Source organism: Oncorhynchus mykiss, chromosome 12 (genome assembly GCF_013265735.2).
Source record: "Oncorhynchus mykiss isolate Arlee chromosome 12, USDA_OmykA_1.1, whole genome shotgun sequence".
Lineage (NCBI taxonomy): Eukaryota > Metazoa > Chordata > Actinopteri > Salmoniformes > Salmonidae > Oncorhynchus > Oncorhynchus mykiss.
The window spans coordinates 11829141-11844961 of NC_048576.1; the positions used below are offsets into that span (position 1 = coordinate 11829141).

Sequence of the window (15821 nt, forward strand, 5' to 3'; positions counted from 1 at the left end):
ACAAAGTATTGAGAAACGTTTGTTATTGACCAAATACTTAGTTTCCACCATAATTTGCAAATAAATTCATTAAAAATCCTACAATGTGATTTTCTGGATTTTCTTCTCATTTTGTCTGTCATAGTTGAAGTGTACCTATGATGAAAATTACAGGCCTCTCATATTTTTAAGTGGGAGAACTTGCACAATTGGTGACTGACTAAATACTTTTTTGCCCCACTGTATGTAGGCTATATGCCAATTGATGCTTACTAGTGATGCACCGATATTACATTTTTTGTCCGATTTCAAATATTTTCCTTGCCAAGAAATACAATACCGATAACCGATCTTAAAAATTTGAGTGGCCTTTTAACCTTTCTAGGGCAGGCGGAACCCATCGACAACATTCCGCTGAAAAGGCAGCGAGCGAAATCTTTTTAAGTGGGAGAACTTGCACAATTGGTGGCTGACTAAATACTTTTTTGCCCCACTGTATACAGCCAGATAAGAGTTGCGTCTCCAGTAGTAGCATAACGGTCGGCTGCTTGTAATTCGGTAAACACCATTTTCTATAGCCATTTGATTAAAAAAATAACCTAGCAAATTGCACTGGTTGTCACTCAACTAATAAAGCCTTTTATAGGCCATGTTACAAACATATGAATGCTGAAGGTGGCGAACCAATGTGCCAGATCAGAAACAGGCCGTCTCGACAGAACACCGTTAGACTAGACTACTGACATTGCCTGGGGTTGTTAGTTATTCAAAATGACTTGTAGATCAATGACTGTCAACATAATTACATGCTTACTTTGACACTAAGGAGAGGACATAGCTGTCACAAAAGAGGAGGGATTTTCAAAAAGGTCAAAAAAAGTCATTTGAACAACAACCAATGTGTGAACGTAACGTTTGAATCTACTATCTGACCATGGCATGCTACATTTTAATAAGTTCGGGGTCCCGCGGACCAAAGCATTTGAACCGGGGACCAATGCGTATCAGTGAATCATTACATCCTTTATAGTGCACTAGATTTCACCAGGGAGCATTGGGTTCGAGATAGTTCACTCTATAAGGAACAGGTTGCCAATTAGGACACACACTGTTTCTCAAGGCAGATCTTGAATCAGATATGACACTAGCTCTGGATGCAGTGTTTCTCTTTGAGAAGAGACCAATGGAAGCGTGGTGGATTACTCTCATTTCACACACACACACACAAACACAATGTCGCCAGTATTCCATGGTCCAACAGGAGACTATTCTTCAGCACCACACTACACCATGTAATCCCATTCTCAGACCACCAGCCAACACACACCAGCGACTCCATCAAGACAGCACGTGAGCATGAGAGAGACAGACAGAGAGAGAAAGAGAGAGACAGACAGAGAGAGAAAGAGAGAGACAGACAGAGAGAGAAAGAGAGAGACAGACAGAGAGAGAAAGAGAGAGACAGACAGACAGAGAAAGAGAGAGACAGACAGACAGAGAAAGAGAGAGACAGACAGAGCGAGAGCAAGAGACCGAGAGACAGACAGAGCGAGAGCAAGAGACCGAGAGACAGACAGAGCGAGAGCAAGAGACCGAGAGACAGACAGAGCGAGACCGAGAGACCGAGAGACAGACAGAGCGAGACCGACCGAGAGACAGACGGAGCGAGACCGAGCGAGACAGACGGAGCGAGACCGAGCGAGACAGACGGAGCGAGACCGCGAGACAGACGGAGCGAGACCGAGAGACAGACGGAGCGAGACCGAGAGACAGACGGAGCGAGACCGAGAGACAGACGGAGCGAGACCGAGAGACAGACGGAGCGAGACCGAGAGACAGACGGAGCGAGACCGAGAGACAGACGGAGCGAGACCGAGAGACAGACGGAGCGAGACCGAGAGACAGACGGAGCGAGACCGAGAGACAGACGGAGCGAGACCGAGAGACAGACGGAGCGAGACCGAGAGACAGACGGAGCGAGACCGAGAGACAGACGGAGCGAGACCGAGAGACAGACGGAGCGAGACCGAGCGACAGACGGAGCGAGACCGAGAGACAGACGGAGCGAGACCGAGCGAGACAGACGGAGCGAGACCGAGCGAGACAGACGGAGCGAGACCGAGCGAGACAGACGGAGCGAGACCGAGCGAGACAGACGGAGCGAGGCCGAGAGACAGACGGAGCGAGACCGAGAGACAGACGGAGCGAGACCGAGAGACAGACGGAGCGAGACCGAGAGACAGACGGAGCGAGACCGAGAGACAGACGGAGCGAGACCGAGAGACAGACGGAGCGAGACCGAGAGACAGACAGAGCGAGACCGAGAGACAGACAGAGCGAGACCGAGAGACAGACAGAGCGAGACCGAGAGACAGACAGAGCGAGACCGAGAGACAGACAGAGCGAGACCGAGAGACAGACAGAGCGAGACCGAGAGACAGACAGAGCGAGACCGAGAGACAGACAGAGCGAGACCGAGAGACAGACAGAGCGAGACCGAGAGACAGACAGAGCGAGACCGAGAGACAGACAGAGCGAGACCGAGAGACAGACAGAGCGAGACCGAGAGACAGACAGAGCGAGACCGAGAGACAGACAGAGCGAGACCGAGAGACAGACAGAGCGAGACCGAGAGACAGACAGAGCGAGAGCAAGACACAGAGCGAGAGCAAGACAGAGCGAGAGCAAGACACAGAGCGAGAGCAAGACACAGAGCGAGAGCAAGACACACAGAGCGACACACAGAGCGACACACAGAGCGACACACAGAGCGACACACAGAGCGACACACAGAGCGACACACAGAGCGACACACAGAGCGACACACAGAGCGACACACAGCCAGACACAGAGCCAGACAGAGAGCCAGAGAGAGAGAGAGAGAGACAGACACAGAGCCAGAGAGAGAGAGAGAGAGAGAGAGAGAGAGAGACAGACACAGAGCCAGAGAGAGAGAGAGAGAGAGAGAGAGAGAGAGAGAGACAGACACAGAGCCAGAGAGAGAGAGAGAGAGAGAGAGACACAGAGCCAGAGAGAGAGAGACACAGAGCCAGAGAGAGAGAGAGAGAGAGAGAGAGACACAGAGCCAGAGAGAGAGAGACACAGAGCCAGAGAGAGAGAGAGAGACATGTGCTCACTGCCCACAAAATGAGGTGGAAACTGAGCTGCACTTCCTAACCTCCTGCCCAATGTATGACCATATTAGAGAGACATATTTCCCTCAGATTACACAGATCCACAAAGAATTCGAAAACAAATCAAAATTTGAAAAACTCCCATATCTACTGGGTGAAATTCCACAGTGTGCCATCACAGCAGCAAGATTTGTGACCTGTTGCCACGAGAAAAGGGCAACCAGTGAAGAACACACACCATTGTAAATACAACCCATATTTATGCGTATTTATTTTATCTTGTGTCCTTTAACCATTTGTACATTGTTAAAACACTGTGTATATATATATATATATATATATGTATATATATATATATATATATATATAAAATATGACATTTGTAATGTCTTTACTGTTTTGAAACCTCTGCATGTGTAATGTTTACTGTTAATTTTTGTTGTTTTTCACTTTATATATTCACTTTGTATGTTGTCTACCTCACTTGCTTTGGCAATGTTAACACATGTTTCCCATGCCAATAAAGCCCTTAAATTGAATTGAATTGAGAGCAAGAGGGAGTATCCTCACATTACAATATAAGAAAAGCAGGGAAGGTAACTGGGAAGAGGACAATGACCCCTCACGGAAAAGGTATACTTATTTCAGAACTCTTTGTCAGAGAGTCTTTGTGTGTGCGTGTCAGGGTCTCCATTAGGAAAATGTAGCTCTGGACATTTGACCGTAAACCATTTAACCCAACCCCTCTGAATCAGAGAGGTGCAGGGAGCTGCATCAACATCATCAGTGCACGGGGAACAGTGGGTTAACTGTCTTGATCAGGGGCTGAACAACAGATTTTTACCTTGTCATGTCTGAACTAGAGGCCTGTGAGCAGCTGCCACATGGTGAAATCTTCACCGGAGGCAATCAGGGGAGTTCACTAAGAGACAGCCAGTCACTAAGAAGAAAAGAGGCTATGCAGAACCCCCCCCCCCCCCCCCCCCACACACCTTGGACAGAGCAGTGCCTGCCAGTTCCTGCGAAGCCACATAATCAATCCCAATTGAATCCACAAAGAAGAAAACATTACATAAGATGTGACATCCCTCAGAGTCACATCACAGGCCTTCAGGAAATGTGTTTCTACTAAGAAATAGCCTCAGATTATTGCTCCTATCTGCTTTTCGCTGAGCAAAAAGCCAAATTCATTTGTTGTGTTTTGTAGACGTCCGAGGTCCTGCAGTAGCCAACATCACAGACACACTGATCCTGCTAAACAGCAGAGCAATGCCACCGTATACATAAATCATAGCACAGTTACACACACAGATCCTGCAATGACACCATAATCATAAAATACGATATGAGCAAAGCACAGGGCTTACCAGCCATTAACTCTAATATAGAAGGGGGACTAGATCAGCTTTCCTTTTCATCTCAGACAGAGCCCCACACACACACACGTATAACTTAAGTAATCATAATTTCCATTAAATTCTCTACATGACATTTAGCCTAAATCCATTTTTTAAATACCTGTCTGCATCCACAGAGCTTTCACACAAACAGAAAAATGACTTTCCACTGAACTGAGATTGGCTATGCAGCAAAATGACATAAAAATAAAAAAAAACTGTTTCACAATGTATATTGTAAACCTCTATGACTTGGTCAATGGTTTGTATTAATGATGATTCTCTGGTGACCTTCAGGATCGATTCAGAGGATTTTCTTCCACATATACAAAAAGGGGAACCTGGAAAAGACACAGGCAGTACACAACAAACTATTGTTATGCTGCCAGACCCACGCCTGGGCTCTTTCTTTCAGCAGGAAATATACACTTTTTCTTTTCTAATGAGACCGTGCAATGCCAAGCACAGAATACACTTATAAAAAGACTAGACAGTGAATTATTTAATACGGTTGGGCAGTAGGCAGATTTTCATACCGTTTCTGTACCATACCGTGGTATAAGGTATTATTATAATTACACACAAGGGGAGCTATATATGTAAACAATAAACAATATATGTGTTGAAGTTATACCTAACTTCATTGGGATATAGGGCAGCATTGGGAAGTTTGGATGAAAAGCGTGCCCATAGTAAATTGCCTGTTACTCAGGCCCAGAAGCTATGATATGCATATAATTTGTTAGATTTGGATAGAAAACTCAAAAGTTTCCAAAACTGTTAAAATAATGTATGAGAGTATAACAGAACTCATATGGCAGGCAAAAACCTGAGAAAAATCCAACCAGGAAGTGGGAAATCTGAGGCTTGTAGTTTTTTTTTTTCAAGTGATTGCCTATCCAATATCCAGTGTAAACGGGGTCAGATTGCACTTCCTAAGGCTTCCACTGGATGTCAACAGTCTTTAGAAAGTTGTTTCAGGCTTCTATTGTGGAAGGGGAGAGAATAAGACCACTCTAAGCAGATGGCTCAGCTGAAAGCCTTTAGTTGTTGATCGCGTGAGCTCCGTTCCCTTTCTAAAGAAAACAGCACTATTGTCCGGTTGAAACATTATTGAATATTTATGATAAAAACACCCTAATGATTGATTAGAAACATCGTTTGACATGTTTCTACGAACGTTAAATGTTACTTTTTGACTTTTCGTCTGGACTTTGTGCTCGAGCTTTGTGCATTTGGATCACTGGACTAAACGCGTGAACAAAAAGGAGGTATTTGGACATAAAGAGGAACTTTATCGAACAAAACAAACATTTGTTGTCTAACATGGAGACCTGGGAGTGACAACAGATGAAGATCATCAAAGGTAAGTGATTCATTTTAACACCATTTCTGACTTTTGTGACACCTCTCCTTGGTTGGAAATTGGCTGTATGGTTTTCTGTGACTAGGTGCTGACCTAACATAGTCACATGGTGTGCTTTCGCCGTAAAGCCTTTTTGAAATCGGACACTGTGGCTGGATTTACAACAAGTTTATCTTTAAATGATGTATAATACTTGTATGTAAGAGGAATTTTAATATATGAGATTTCTGTTTGAATTTGGCGCCCTACAATTTCACTGGCGAGGTGGAACGCTAGCGTCCCGAACGATCCCATAGAGGTTAATGTATACACTGGGTGTACAAAGCATTAGGAACACTTTCCTAATATTGAGTTAAACCCCCTCTTGCCCTCAGGAAAGCCTCAATTCATTGGGGAATGGACTCCACAAGGAGTCGAAAGCGTTGCACCGGGATGCTGGACCATCTTGACTCCAATGCTTCCCACAGTTGAGATAAGATGGCTGGATGTCCTTTGATTGGTGGACCATTCTTGATACACGCAGGAAACTGTTGTGTGAAAAAAACAGCAGCGTTGCATTTCTTGACACAAACCGGTGCACCTGGCACCTACTACCATACCCTGTTCAAATGCACTTAACCTTTTTGGGATAGGGGGCAGCATTTTCACTTTTGGATGAATAGCGTGTCCAGAGTGAACTGCCTCCTACTCTGTCCCAGATGCTAATATTTGCATATTATTATTACTATTGGATAGAAAAAACACTGAAGTTTCTAAAACTGTTTGAATGATGTCTGTGAGTATAACAGAACTCATATGGCAGGCGAAAACCTGAGAAAAATCCAACCAGGAAGTGGGACATCTGAGGTTTGTAGATTTTCAAAGCTTGGCCTACCGAATACACATTGAGATATGGATAAAGTTGCACTTCCTACGGCTTCCACGAGATGTCAACCGTCTTTAGAAACTTGAATGAGGATTCTTCTATAAAAGGAGGGGCTCATGAGACCCCTTTGAGTCAGTGGTCTGGCAGAGTGCCTTGGTCTCATGACGCGCGCTCCTGACAGAGTTACCTCTCGTTCCAGTGCTTTTCTTCAGACAAAGGAATTCTCTGATTGGAACATTATTGATGTTTTATGTTAAAAACATGCTAAAGATTGATTCCATACATCCTTTGAAATGTTTCTATAAAGGTCTGTAATGGAACTTTGAGTTTTTGTCTGGACGAAGTGCCACCTCATGAAGATGGATTACTGGGCTGAACACGCTAACAACAAGTGGCTATTTAGACATAAATGATGGACTTTATGGAACAAATCAGTCATTTATTGTCAAACTGGGATTCCTGGGAGTGCCTTCTGATGAAGATCAAAGGTAAGTGAATATTTATGGTGTTGTTTCTAACTTTGTTGACTCCAAAATGGCGGATATTCCTCTGGCTATTTTGGGTTCTGAGCGCCGTTCTCAGATTATGCTTTTTTTTTTATTTTTTTTTTTTATCTAAGTAGTGGCGTAGCACGCATCCCCACAGCCCCCGGTATGATTTTCAAACGGTATTGAACATCATACCCTCGGTATATCTCCCAAGCCTATTATATAATAGCAGAGACAGTGGAAACTAGGCCTTCATGGATGTGGGTGTGTCTTATTGTAATATGAGGCCACGCCCACTTCCAACCCCTCTCTCTGTTCTCTCTGCTACCACACAGCAAGCAGCACCAGAGTCTAGGTCCAAAAGGCTCCTTAACAGCTTCTACCCCCAAGCCATAGGACTACTGAACATTGAATCAAATGGCCCCACGGGCAATATGCATTGACCCCCACCCTTGTTTTTACACTGCTGCTACTCGCTGTTTGTCTATGCAGTCACTTTACCCCAACCTACATGTACAAATTACCTCGACTAACCTGTATATTGACTCGGTACTGGTACCCCCTGTATATAGCCTCATTAATTTTATTGTTTTACTTATTTTATTTTTTACTTTCATTTATTTAGTAAATATTTTCTTAACTGCATTGTTGGTTAAGGGCTTGTAAGTAAGCATGTCACACCTGTTGTATTCGGGTCATGTCACAAATAAAATTGTACTTAATATGATTAAATCGAAAATCGTGATATTTGACATTGACCACACATCATGATGTGCAAGACTATACTCTATTTGAACTTTACAAATGAGAACTGTGCAGTTTTATCAGTTAGGTTGTATCAAATGTTGAATATCAAGTCTAAATGAACTACCTAAACCTTATTTTCTCACCATACTAGGATTATTTCAAAGAGAGTGCGACTAGAATATGGTAAAATAGACACAAATTGCACAGTCTAGAATGATCTAGTCACTAACGAGCATATTGGATTGGGGGGGGTGATAGGAGTAGGAGACAGCTGATAAACAGGGAGATTGGAGAGGGAAAGAACAGGCGAGATGCGGCAGCTTCCCATGGAGGAAGGAAGGAAGGAAACTGGTTACTCCTGGGGTGTTTCATTTAACCACCTCGGCATGAAAGCACTAGTATGAACCATGCACTGCTTTGTCACTGCAGATGAAGGAGAGTAGTGGAGGAGGGGGGTCCACTAAAGGCTATTGGGAGACACGGCCAAAGACTAGTAATAGGAGGTCGGAGCAGGAGGAGACGCTGCTACAGCGAGAAGTCGAGCAGTACAGGCAGAAACCAAGGAGTCTACGTTGTGAGAATAACTCAGGGATGGTGGGGTGCTTCATTTTCCTTCCCCGTCTCAGTCCGGTATTGACTGGCCCCCCCCGTCTCAGTCCGGTATTGACTGGCCCCCCCCGTCTCAGTCCGGTATTGACTGGCCCCCCCCCGTCTCAGTCCGGTATTGACTGGCCCCCCCCGTCTCAGTCCGGTATTGACTGGCCCCCCCCCCGTCTCAGTCCGGTATTGACTGGCCCCCCCCCGTCTCAGTCCGGTATTGACTGGCCCCCCCCCCGTCTCAGTCCGGTATTGACTGGCCCCCCCCCGTCTCAGTCCGGTATTGACTGGCCCCCCCCCGTCTCAGTCCGGTATTGACTGGCCCCCCCCCGTCTCAGTCCGGTATTGACTGGCCCCCCCCCGTCTCAGTCCGGTATTGACTGGCCCCCCCCCCGTCTCAGTCCGGTATTGACTGGCCCCCCCCCGTCTCAGTCCGGTATTGACTGGCCCCCCCCGTCTCAGTCCGGTATTGACTGGCCCCCCCCCGTCTCAGTCCGGTATTGACTGGCCCCCCCCCCGTCTCAGTCCGGTATTGACTGGCCCCCCCCCGTCTCAGTCCGGTATTGACTGGCCCCCCCCGTCTCAGTCCGGTATTGACTGGCCCCCCCCGTCTCAGTCCGGTATTGACTGGCCCCCCCCGTCTCAGTCCGGTATTGACTGGCCCCCCCCCCGTCTCAGTCCGGTATTGACTGGCCCCCCCCGTCTCAGTCCGGTATTGACTGGCCCCCCCCGTCTCAGTCCGGTATTGACTGGCCCCCCCCGTCTCAGTCCGGTATTGACTGGCCCCCCCCGTCTCAGTCCGGTATTGACTGGCCCCCCCCGTCTCAGTCCGGTATTGACTGGCCCCCCCCGTCTCAGTCCGGTATTGACTGGCCCCCCCCGTCTCAGTCCGGTATTGACTGGCCCCCCCCGTCTCAGTCCGGTATTGACTGGCCCCCCCCGTCTCAGTCCAGTATTGACTGGCCCCCCCCGTCTCAGTCCGGTATTGACTGGCCCCCCCCGTCTCAGTCCGGTATTGACTGGCCCCCCCCGTCTCAGTCCGGTATTGACTGGCCCCCCCCGTCTCAGTCCGGTATTGACTGCCCCCCCCCGTCTCAGTCCGGTATTGACTGGCCCCCCCCGTCTCAGTCCGGTATTGACTGGCCCCCCCGTCTCAGTCCGGTATTGACTGGCCCCCCCGTCTCAGTCCGGTATTGACTGGCCCCCCCGTCTCAGTCCGGTATTGACTGGCCCCCCCCGTCTCAGTCCGGTATTGACTGGCCCCCCCGTCTCAGTCCGGTATTGACTGGCCCCCCCGTCTCAGTCCGGTATTGACTGGCCCCCCGTCTCAGTGACAGGAATGGTTAAAATAAAATAAAAATCGCAACATGCACTTAAAATGAACCTTACAAATAGCAATGTCGGGCGATTTGGAAAGCCATAGCCAGTCAATAAATAATATAATAATACTCGTAGGAAAGGTTTTCATCTTTAGCTCACAATCTGTGAATAACATGCAACATTTTAAAATCTTTCTAATTGTAAAACATCACAGCACAATTGAAAAATATATGGCACAATGGAAACCAAACGAGCGTGGTCTACAATGATAGGTGGGATGGGCTGAGAGTGGCTGAGGGTTGGTCTATGGTGATAGGTGGGATGGGCTGGGAGTGGCTGAGGGGTGGGATTAAAGAGCTGAGGTCTATGGTGATAGGTGGGATGGGCTGGGCTGGGAGTGGCTGAGGGGTGGGAATAAAGAGCTGAGGTCTATGGTGATAGGTGGGATGGGCTGGGAGTGGCTGAGGGGTGGGAATAAAGAGCTGATGTTTGGTCATGTATTATTGTTATGTGACTGCTTTATTTAAAAGTACTATGTATGTAAAATGAAGCAAAAAAAGTTGTAAAAAAAACCTAAATGATATCTGTCCTCCAAAGAGGGGCGGAGGGGATCATATCAAATGAAATAAATACTCAAGGCCACAGAATTTGTAGTAAGTCCTTGTTGATACTAACCAGATGGCCAAACTAGATAAGAGTAACTAGCAACATAATTAAATCACAAAAATTGATTAATTTTTTAACGAAGCAGCTGCCTGTTAGCTGTCGAGAGTCAGTGGAGTAGCTAGCTAGCTAGGTTGTACTACGCAGCGGTCTAAGGCATTGCATTTCAGTGCTAGAGGCATCACTACAGACCCTGGTTCGATTCCAGGCGGTATCACAACCGGTGATTGGGAGTCCCACAGGGCGGTGCACAATTGGTCCAGCATTGTCCAGGTTAGGCCGTCATTGTAAATAAGAATTTGTTCTTAACGGACTTGCCAAGTTAAATAACAATTTTTAAATCCTGGAAGCACAACAGGATACTTACCTCCTGTGAGACAGGGAAATAAATACTGGCCTTGATTTACACTGTCTAATTCTACATACAGCGATTATATTTGCAGCAGCACTCGTGTTTATACTCTTATGCAGTCATTGACTACTACTATGCAGAGATAATTCCACAGCTGACAACTGTTATTGCAGATGTTATGTGGACACCAGATTAAAAGTTAAAGCTGCATTGATGTTAAACAGAGACAACAACCAATCCATCACAGAAGAAAAAAAAACAATATATAGCCTAGTTTAAATCAAAGTTCACCCATGTAGTGAATATTTGGAGATTTTCTTTGCTATCTTTTGTCCTGATGAAAGTCTGGCCCTAGGGTCACAAAGCCCCAGAGATCGTATATCAACAGAAGCCCTGGGGCAAGGAAAATATGGACCTATGAAGTGGCAGTACGGTGTGAACTGCCCTAACACCAAGTGACTCCTAGCACTCAAAGCAGAGGATTCAACACGCGTGTGAGAGGCTCTCTTTGTTAGAAATATATGGGAGAGGATATGTGCAGAAGAATGACGAACATGGAGGTTGAAGTCCATGGGAACGCAACTTGCGTAACTTACACGTTGTCAAAATAAATAACAACGCTCTCCTTCAACTTAAAACGTCATGTGCCACCCAGTGATAGTGAAGGAATTTGTGCCAAAGCTCTACATTATGGCTCTGATTTGCACCTCTTACAAGCATACCTAAATAATTAACGGTATATGGTCGAAGATTACAGTATTCTTACATTTTTACATATTCCTCATATAGCTAATGTTAGCTACATTATAGTACATTGTTAGTCCCAAATGCTGTGCTTTCGCCATGTCTTTATCTGGCTAGCTAATGTAGTTTGGCACATGCATTTAACATATATTGAAAAGAATACATTGGTGTGTAACTAGCTAACACTTATGCTGTTAAAATACAAAACAGTAAAAAACAACCACCTGTTTGTTATTTTTCCAAATTCATGTACGCATGACAGCTAACGTTAGTTAAATGCCATGCCATTAACTAACAAGTAAGTGACACGGCAACCAAAGTGTACAGACCAAAAACTGAACTATCCAACTTGATCACCGGCTAACCGTTAAGTAACGTTAGCGGCTAGCCAGCTCGTCAGTAATTCCCTCCGTGCTTACCCGACTAAACCAGACGCTTAGTTGAGTCTCGGACAATACAGCGAAGTAAAACCTCTGGGAGCTGGGTTGAACATGAAACGGTTCTTCTTCACTTTTCAGTGGACAAAGTAGCCTCCGAGGCCAGCCAGTTAGAAAATACATGACGGTCAGTCACTTCGACTCAACACTCGCCGCGTCGCGGGTCCAGTTGAAAGGTTGGCAAGCTGTATTCCACAGTAAGAGACGATGTTGTCCAATGGCTTCATGGACAGTTTGTGGCACATTTAATCGCTCATCAAATATATGTGCAATCCAATCAGGCTAGCTAGCCAACACTGCTAACTTGACATGGAACTTGGGCGCTCCAGTGGGAGAAAAAACAAGTCATGTGCACAACACGGGACTTCAACTTAAAAGCTCTCGGTATTTTGCGTGTCCACCTACCTAAAAAAAACATTGCTTAGCGATGATAATACATGCAGTATTCTTTTCGGTGTCTCTCTCCGCCGCCATCTTTAGCGATTATGTTTGCTATCCTCACTCCGATTCGCTATCCCCGAAGAGGCCTCTGCCGTTGTGAATGGTGCTTTCAACACAACTGGGAACTCAGACATAACCGAGTTCAACTCATGACGTCGGTGATCTTCATTTCGGGTCGGAAAGTCGGAGCTCTAGAAAAATGTCCGAGTTTCCAGACTTGGAGTTCCCTGTTGGATGACAGCTCAAACGATTTTTCCCAGTCGAGGCTCGTCTTTTTCCGGGTTCTCAGATGTCTTGAACGCTCGGAAGTCAGAGATTTCCGAGTTCCCAGTTGTTTTGAACGTGGCAGAAATGTGCGCAGAACGAGACATCTGATGTTATTTTCTCGTGAACTCCAAATGTGGGGTGCGTTCGTATTCACATTGGTAATCGGCTCCAATTTCAGAGCACTCTGATTTGCTAGCGATAGTAATTGAGGAATTTACGAACGCCCTAAAATTGGTGATGACAGGTGCAAGTAAACCGACTAAAAACGCAATTAAATAGTTGCCATAACACAGTTACAGTCACTAACCCTCTAGATAACAAGAAAACACTCTAACCAGCTCTGCTAGGCCGAGTAAAATGTCCAGAGTTAGGTGTTCTCTCATTTGTTTCTGGCAGTAGATAGCAAACTAGCCCACTTTAGCCAGTTAGCTTGGGTGCTTGACTGCCATCGTGAGGTCATGACGCGTGGATCATCCTTACTCCTCGGCCAGAGCGTTCAGTGTGCGCTCTGAACGCCCCGAATATACGAACGGACAACCTAAAAAAAAAAAAAAGCACTGAATCTGCACTTTGGCACTCCAGAATGAATTTGCGAACTCACCCGAATGGCTCGTTGCTGCACTCTGGTGGTGATAAGGGAGGCTTGCACAAGAGAGACTAAATCAAATTGTATTGTTCACATACACGTTGCAGATGTTATTAATTGCGAGTGTAGCGAAATGCTTGTGCTTCTAGCTCCGACAGTGCAGTGGAGAAACGAATGTACTGTAATTCAATGTAATCTTTGGTTGCATTTAGAATGAGTGTTTCTGGTTATATTTTATCTCACATTTATATACTTTGTATCAAATTAAGTACCTCAGAGGAAGACCCTAAAAATAGTCTGTTCACACTGCTGCTATTCTGTTATTATCTATGCATCGTCACTTTAATAACTCTACCTACATGTACATATTACCTCAATTACCTCGACTAACCGATGCCCCCGCACATTGACTCTGTACCGGTAGCCAGCTGTATATAGCCTCGCTTTTGTTATTTTAATGCTGCTCTTTAATTATTTATTATTTATTACTTTTTTTTTGCTATTTTTCTTAAAACTACATTGTTGGTTAAGGTTAACATTTCACTGTAAGGTCTACACCGGTTGTATTCAGTGCATGTGACAAATAAAAATTGATTGATTTGACCTGACAAGCTCTCTACACCATCTAACATGTATTTTTCTTCAAATCGAACAATTGCGAAATAAATTCTAACTCTGAAGTGCGTCATTATACTTCACTTTTCAACAGAAAAAACAACAATACTTTGAGATAGATCTAATAAGGGTTGTGTATTAATATTTGTCTCAATGTACGTTTCTGATATTTGGCTGCACAGCAGTAACTTCCTTCACCACTCAACCTAGACACACAACAATTAAACAGAAATGTAGGACTTCACCCCCTGGGACAAAGTATCAAAAATATCAAACAGATGTTGTTTCTGTATGATATGTTGGATAAAGGAATAAAGACAGACACCAATGTCAAGTTCAATAGCCTTGTTTGTGCATTGTACAAATCCCTACACGTGGAGTCCGGGGAACAGTCCGACTAGTCGAATACCTATCAACTAGACACCGTAACAGATGTCTTAGATCTGATGATTCACGCAACCATGGGTTACATAAATTACAGTACATGGGCATATGTAGGGAGATCGATTACTGCCATATGTTGTAGTTCAATGCTCCCTCTTGAGTTTAGCATTGTACAAATGACAACTAGTGTGTGCTCTTTACTTCCCCCCAAAAAATGTTTTGAGGTTAGTGGTTTGACGCACTGGAAACCCCCAGACTTTTCCATGGGATAACCAAAATAGGGATTCTTTGGTTGTCAGTTATTGGTGCTTTCAAGACAACTGGGAACTCGAAAAAATACGAGCCAAAATTTGACGTCAGTGATCTTCAGGTCGGAAAGTCGGAACTCTACAAAGTAATGACGGGCATTCCGTCTCTTTATAGTGAACCGGCTCGTTCGGCTCAGCTCACCAAAAAGAGCCAGCTCTTTTGGCTCGCAAACGGCTCTTTGAAAAAATATGTTTTGTATTTTTTCCATGTCAAACAGTTTGCGATAGTTTGACTATGATTGGTGTGTTAAAACAATTATAATTAAGTTATTAAAATAAATCATACTCTACCTTAACCACAATGTATTTAAAAATGCATTGGTTTGTTATGAAAAAGAATGCTATTAAACATTTGCATTTAAAGTATAACTTTTTAATGTATATAAACAAAGTGCATATAAATGTAACAATTCAAAACGAATACAATCTGAACAACATAATAATAGAATATTGAACCATATCAAAGAAAAATAAATAACAATGTGCGAAACTGCAGCATCCCACTTAAAACATTAAACTGGTTCCTCTTTTCTCTCTCTTCTTTATTACCATGTTATAACCAGCGGCACACAACAATGCTGACCATATTTTGCTTTTATGAGAGATTTGCATTCAGAAATGCAAGCTGCCTCACTTGAGGGGCTGATGCGGTTTCTTCTCTCAGTAATTATTTGTCCCGTTTTCGAGAAGACCCTCTCAGAGGGAAGGGATGTGGCCACTATGCAGAGTCTCTATGTCATGACTTTAGTAAGCCGTGGGTAGACAGAGGCCTTGTTCTTCTACCAGCTCAGAGGATCTGTAGATCTTTGGAGGAGGGGCTCCTCCAAATAGGATTGGACCTCCATTATTCCTTCGTACTGCATCCCCAGATACTCTCTCGTCAAACAGCATCCAAACAGCAGACGTTTGAGGCACTACTGCTGGTGCTTCTGCTCTATCTGATCCCTCTTCTTCCTGTTGCCCTGGTGGCTGAGCCAGCTGACTGTTGGGGCTGTCCCTCCCTGCTGCTGAGGTTATTCTTTGAAGAGCCTCATCAATCGCTCTAGCATTTTTGTTTTATTTAATTTTATTTCACCTTTATTTAACCACGTAGGCCAGTTGAGAACAAGTTCTCATTTACAACTGCGACCT

At 44.9% G+C, this 15821-nt stretch overlaps 1 protein-coding gene across 16 annotated transcripts in view; it reads right to left on the reverse strand.

Annotated features, from left to right (window-relative positions):
• LOC110536968 (guanine nucleotide exchange factor subunit RIC1) overlaps positions 1-13293 on the reverse strand; it is a 90699-nt gene extending 77406 nt beyond the window's left edge. For 13 of the 16 annotated variants that reach the window (XR_005034862.1, XR_005034861.1, XR_005034871.1 and 10 more), the window contains exon 1: positions 12072-13078. Coding sequence is in view for 3 of the 16 variants with exons in the window: in XM_036936922.1 (XP_036792817.1) it covers positions 12072-12212 (141 nt within the window). In the remaining 13 variants the exon portion in view is untranslated. Of the gene's footprint in view, positions 1-12071; positions 13079-13104 lie in introns of those variants that run through there. The other 3 variants (XM_036936923.1, XM_036936925.1, XM_036936924.1) reach the window with 3 other exon arrangements.
• Positions 13294-15821: the final 2528 nt, after the last annotated feature.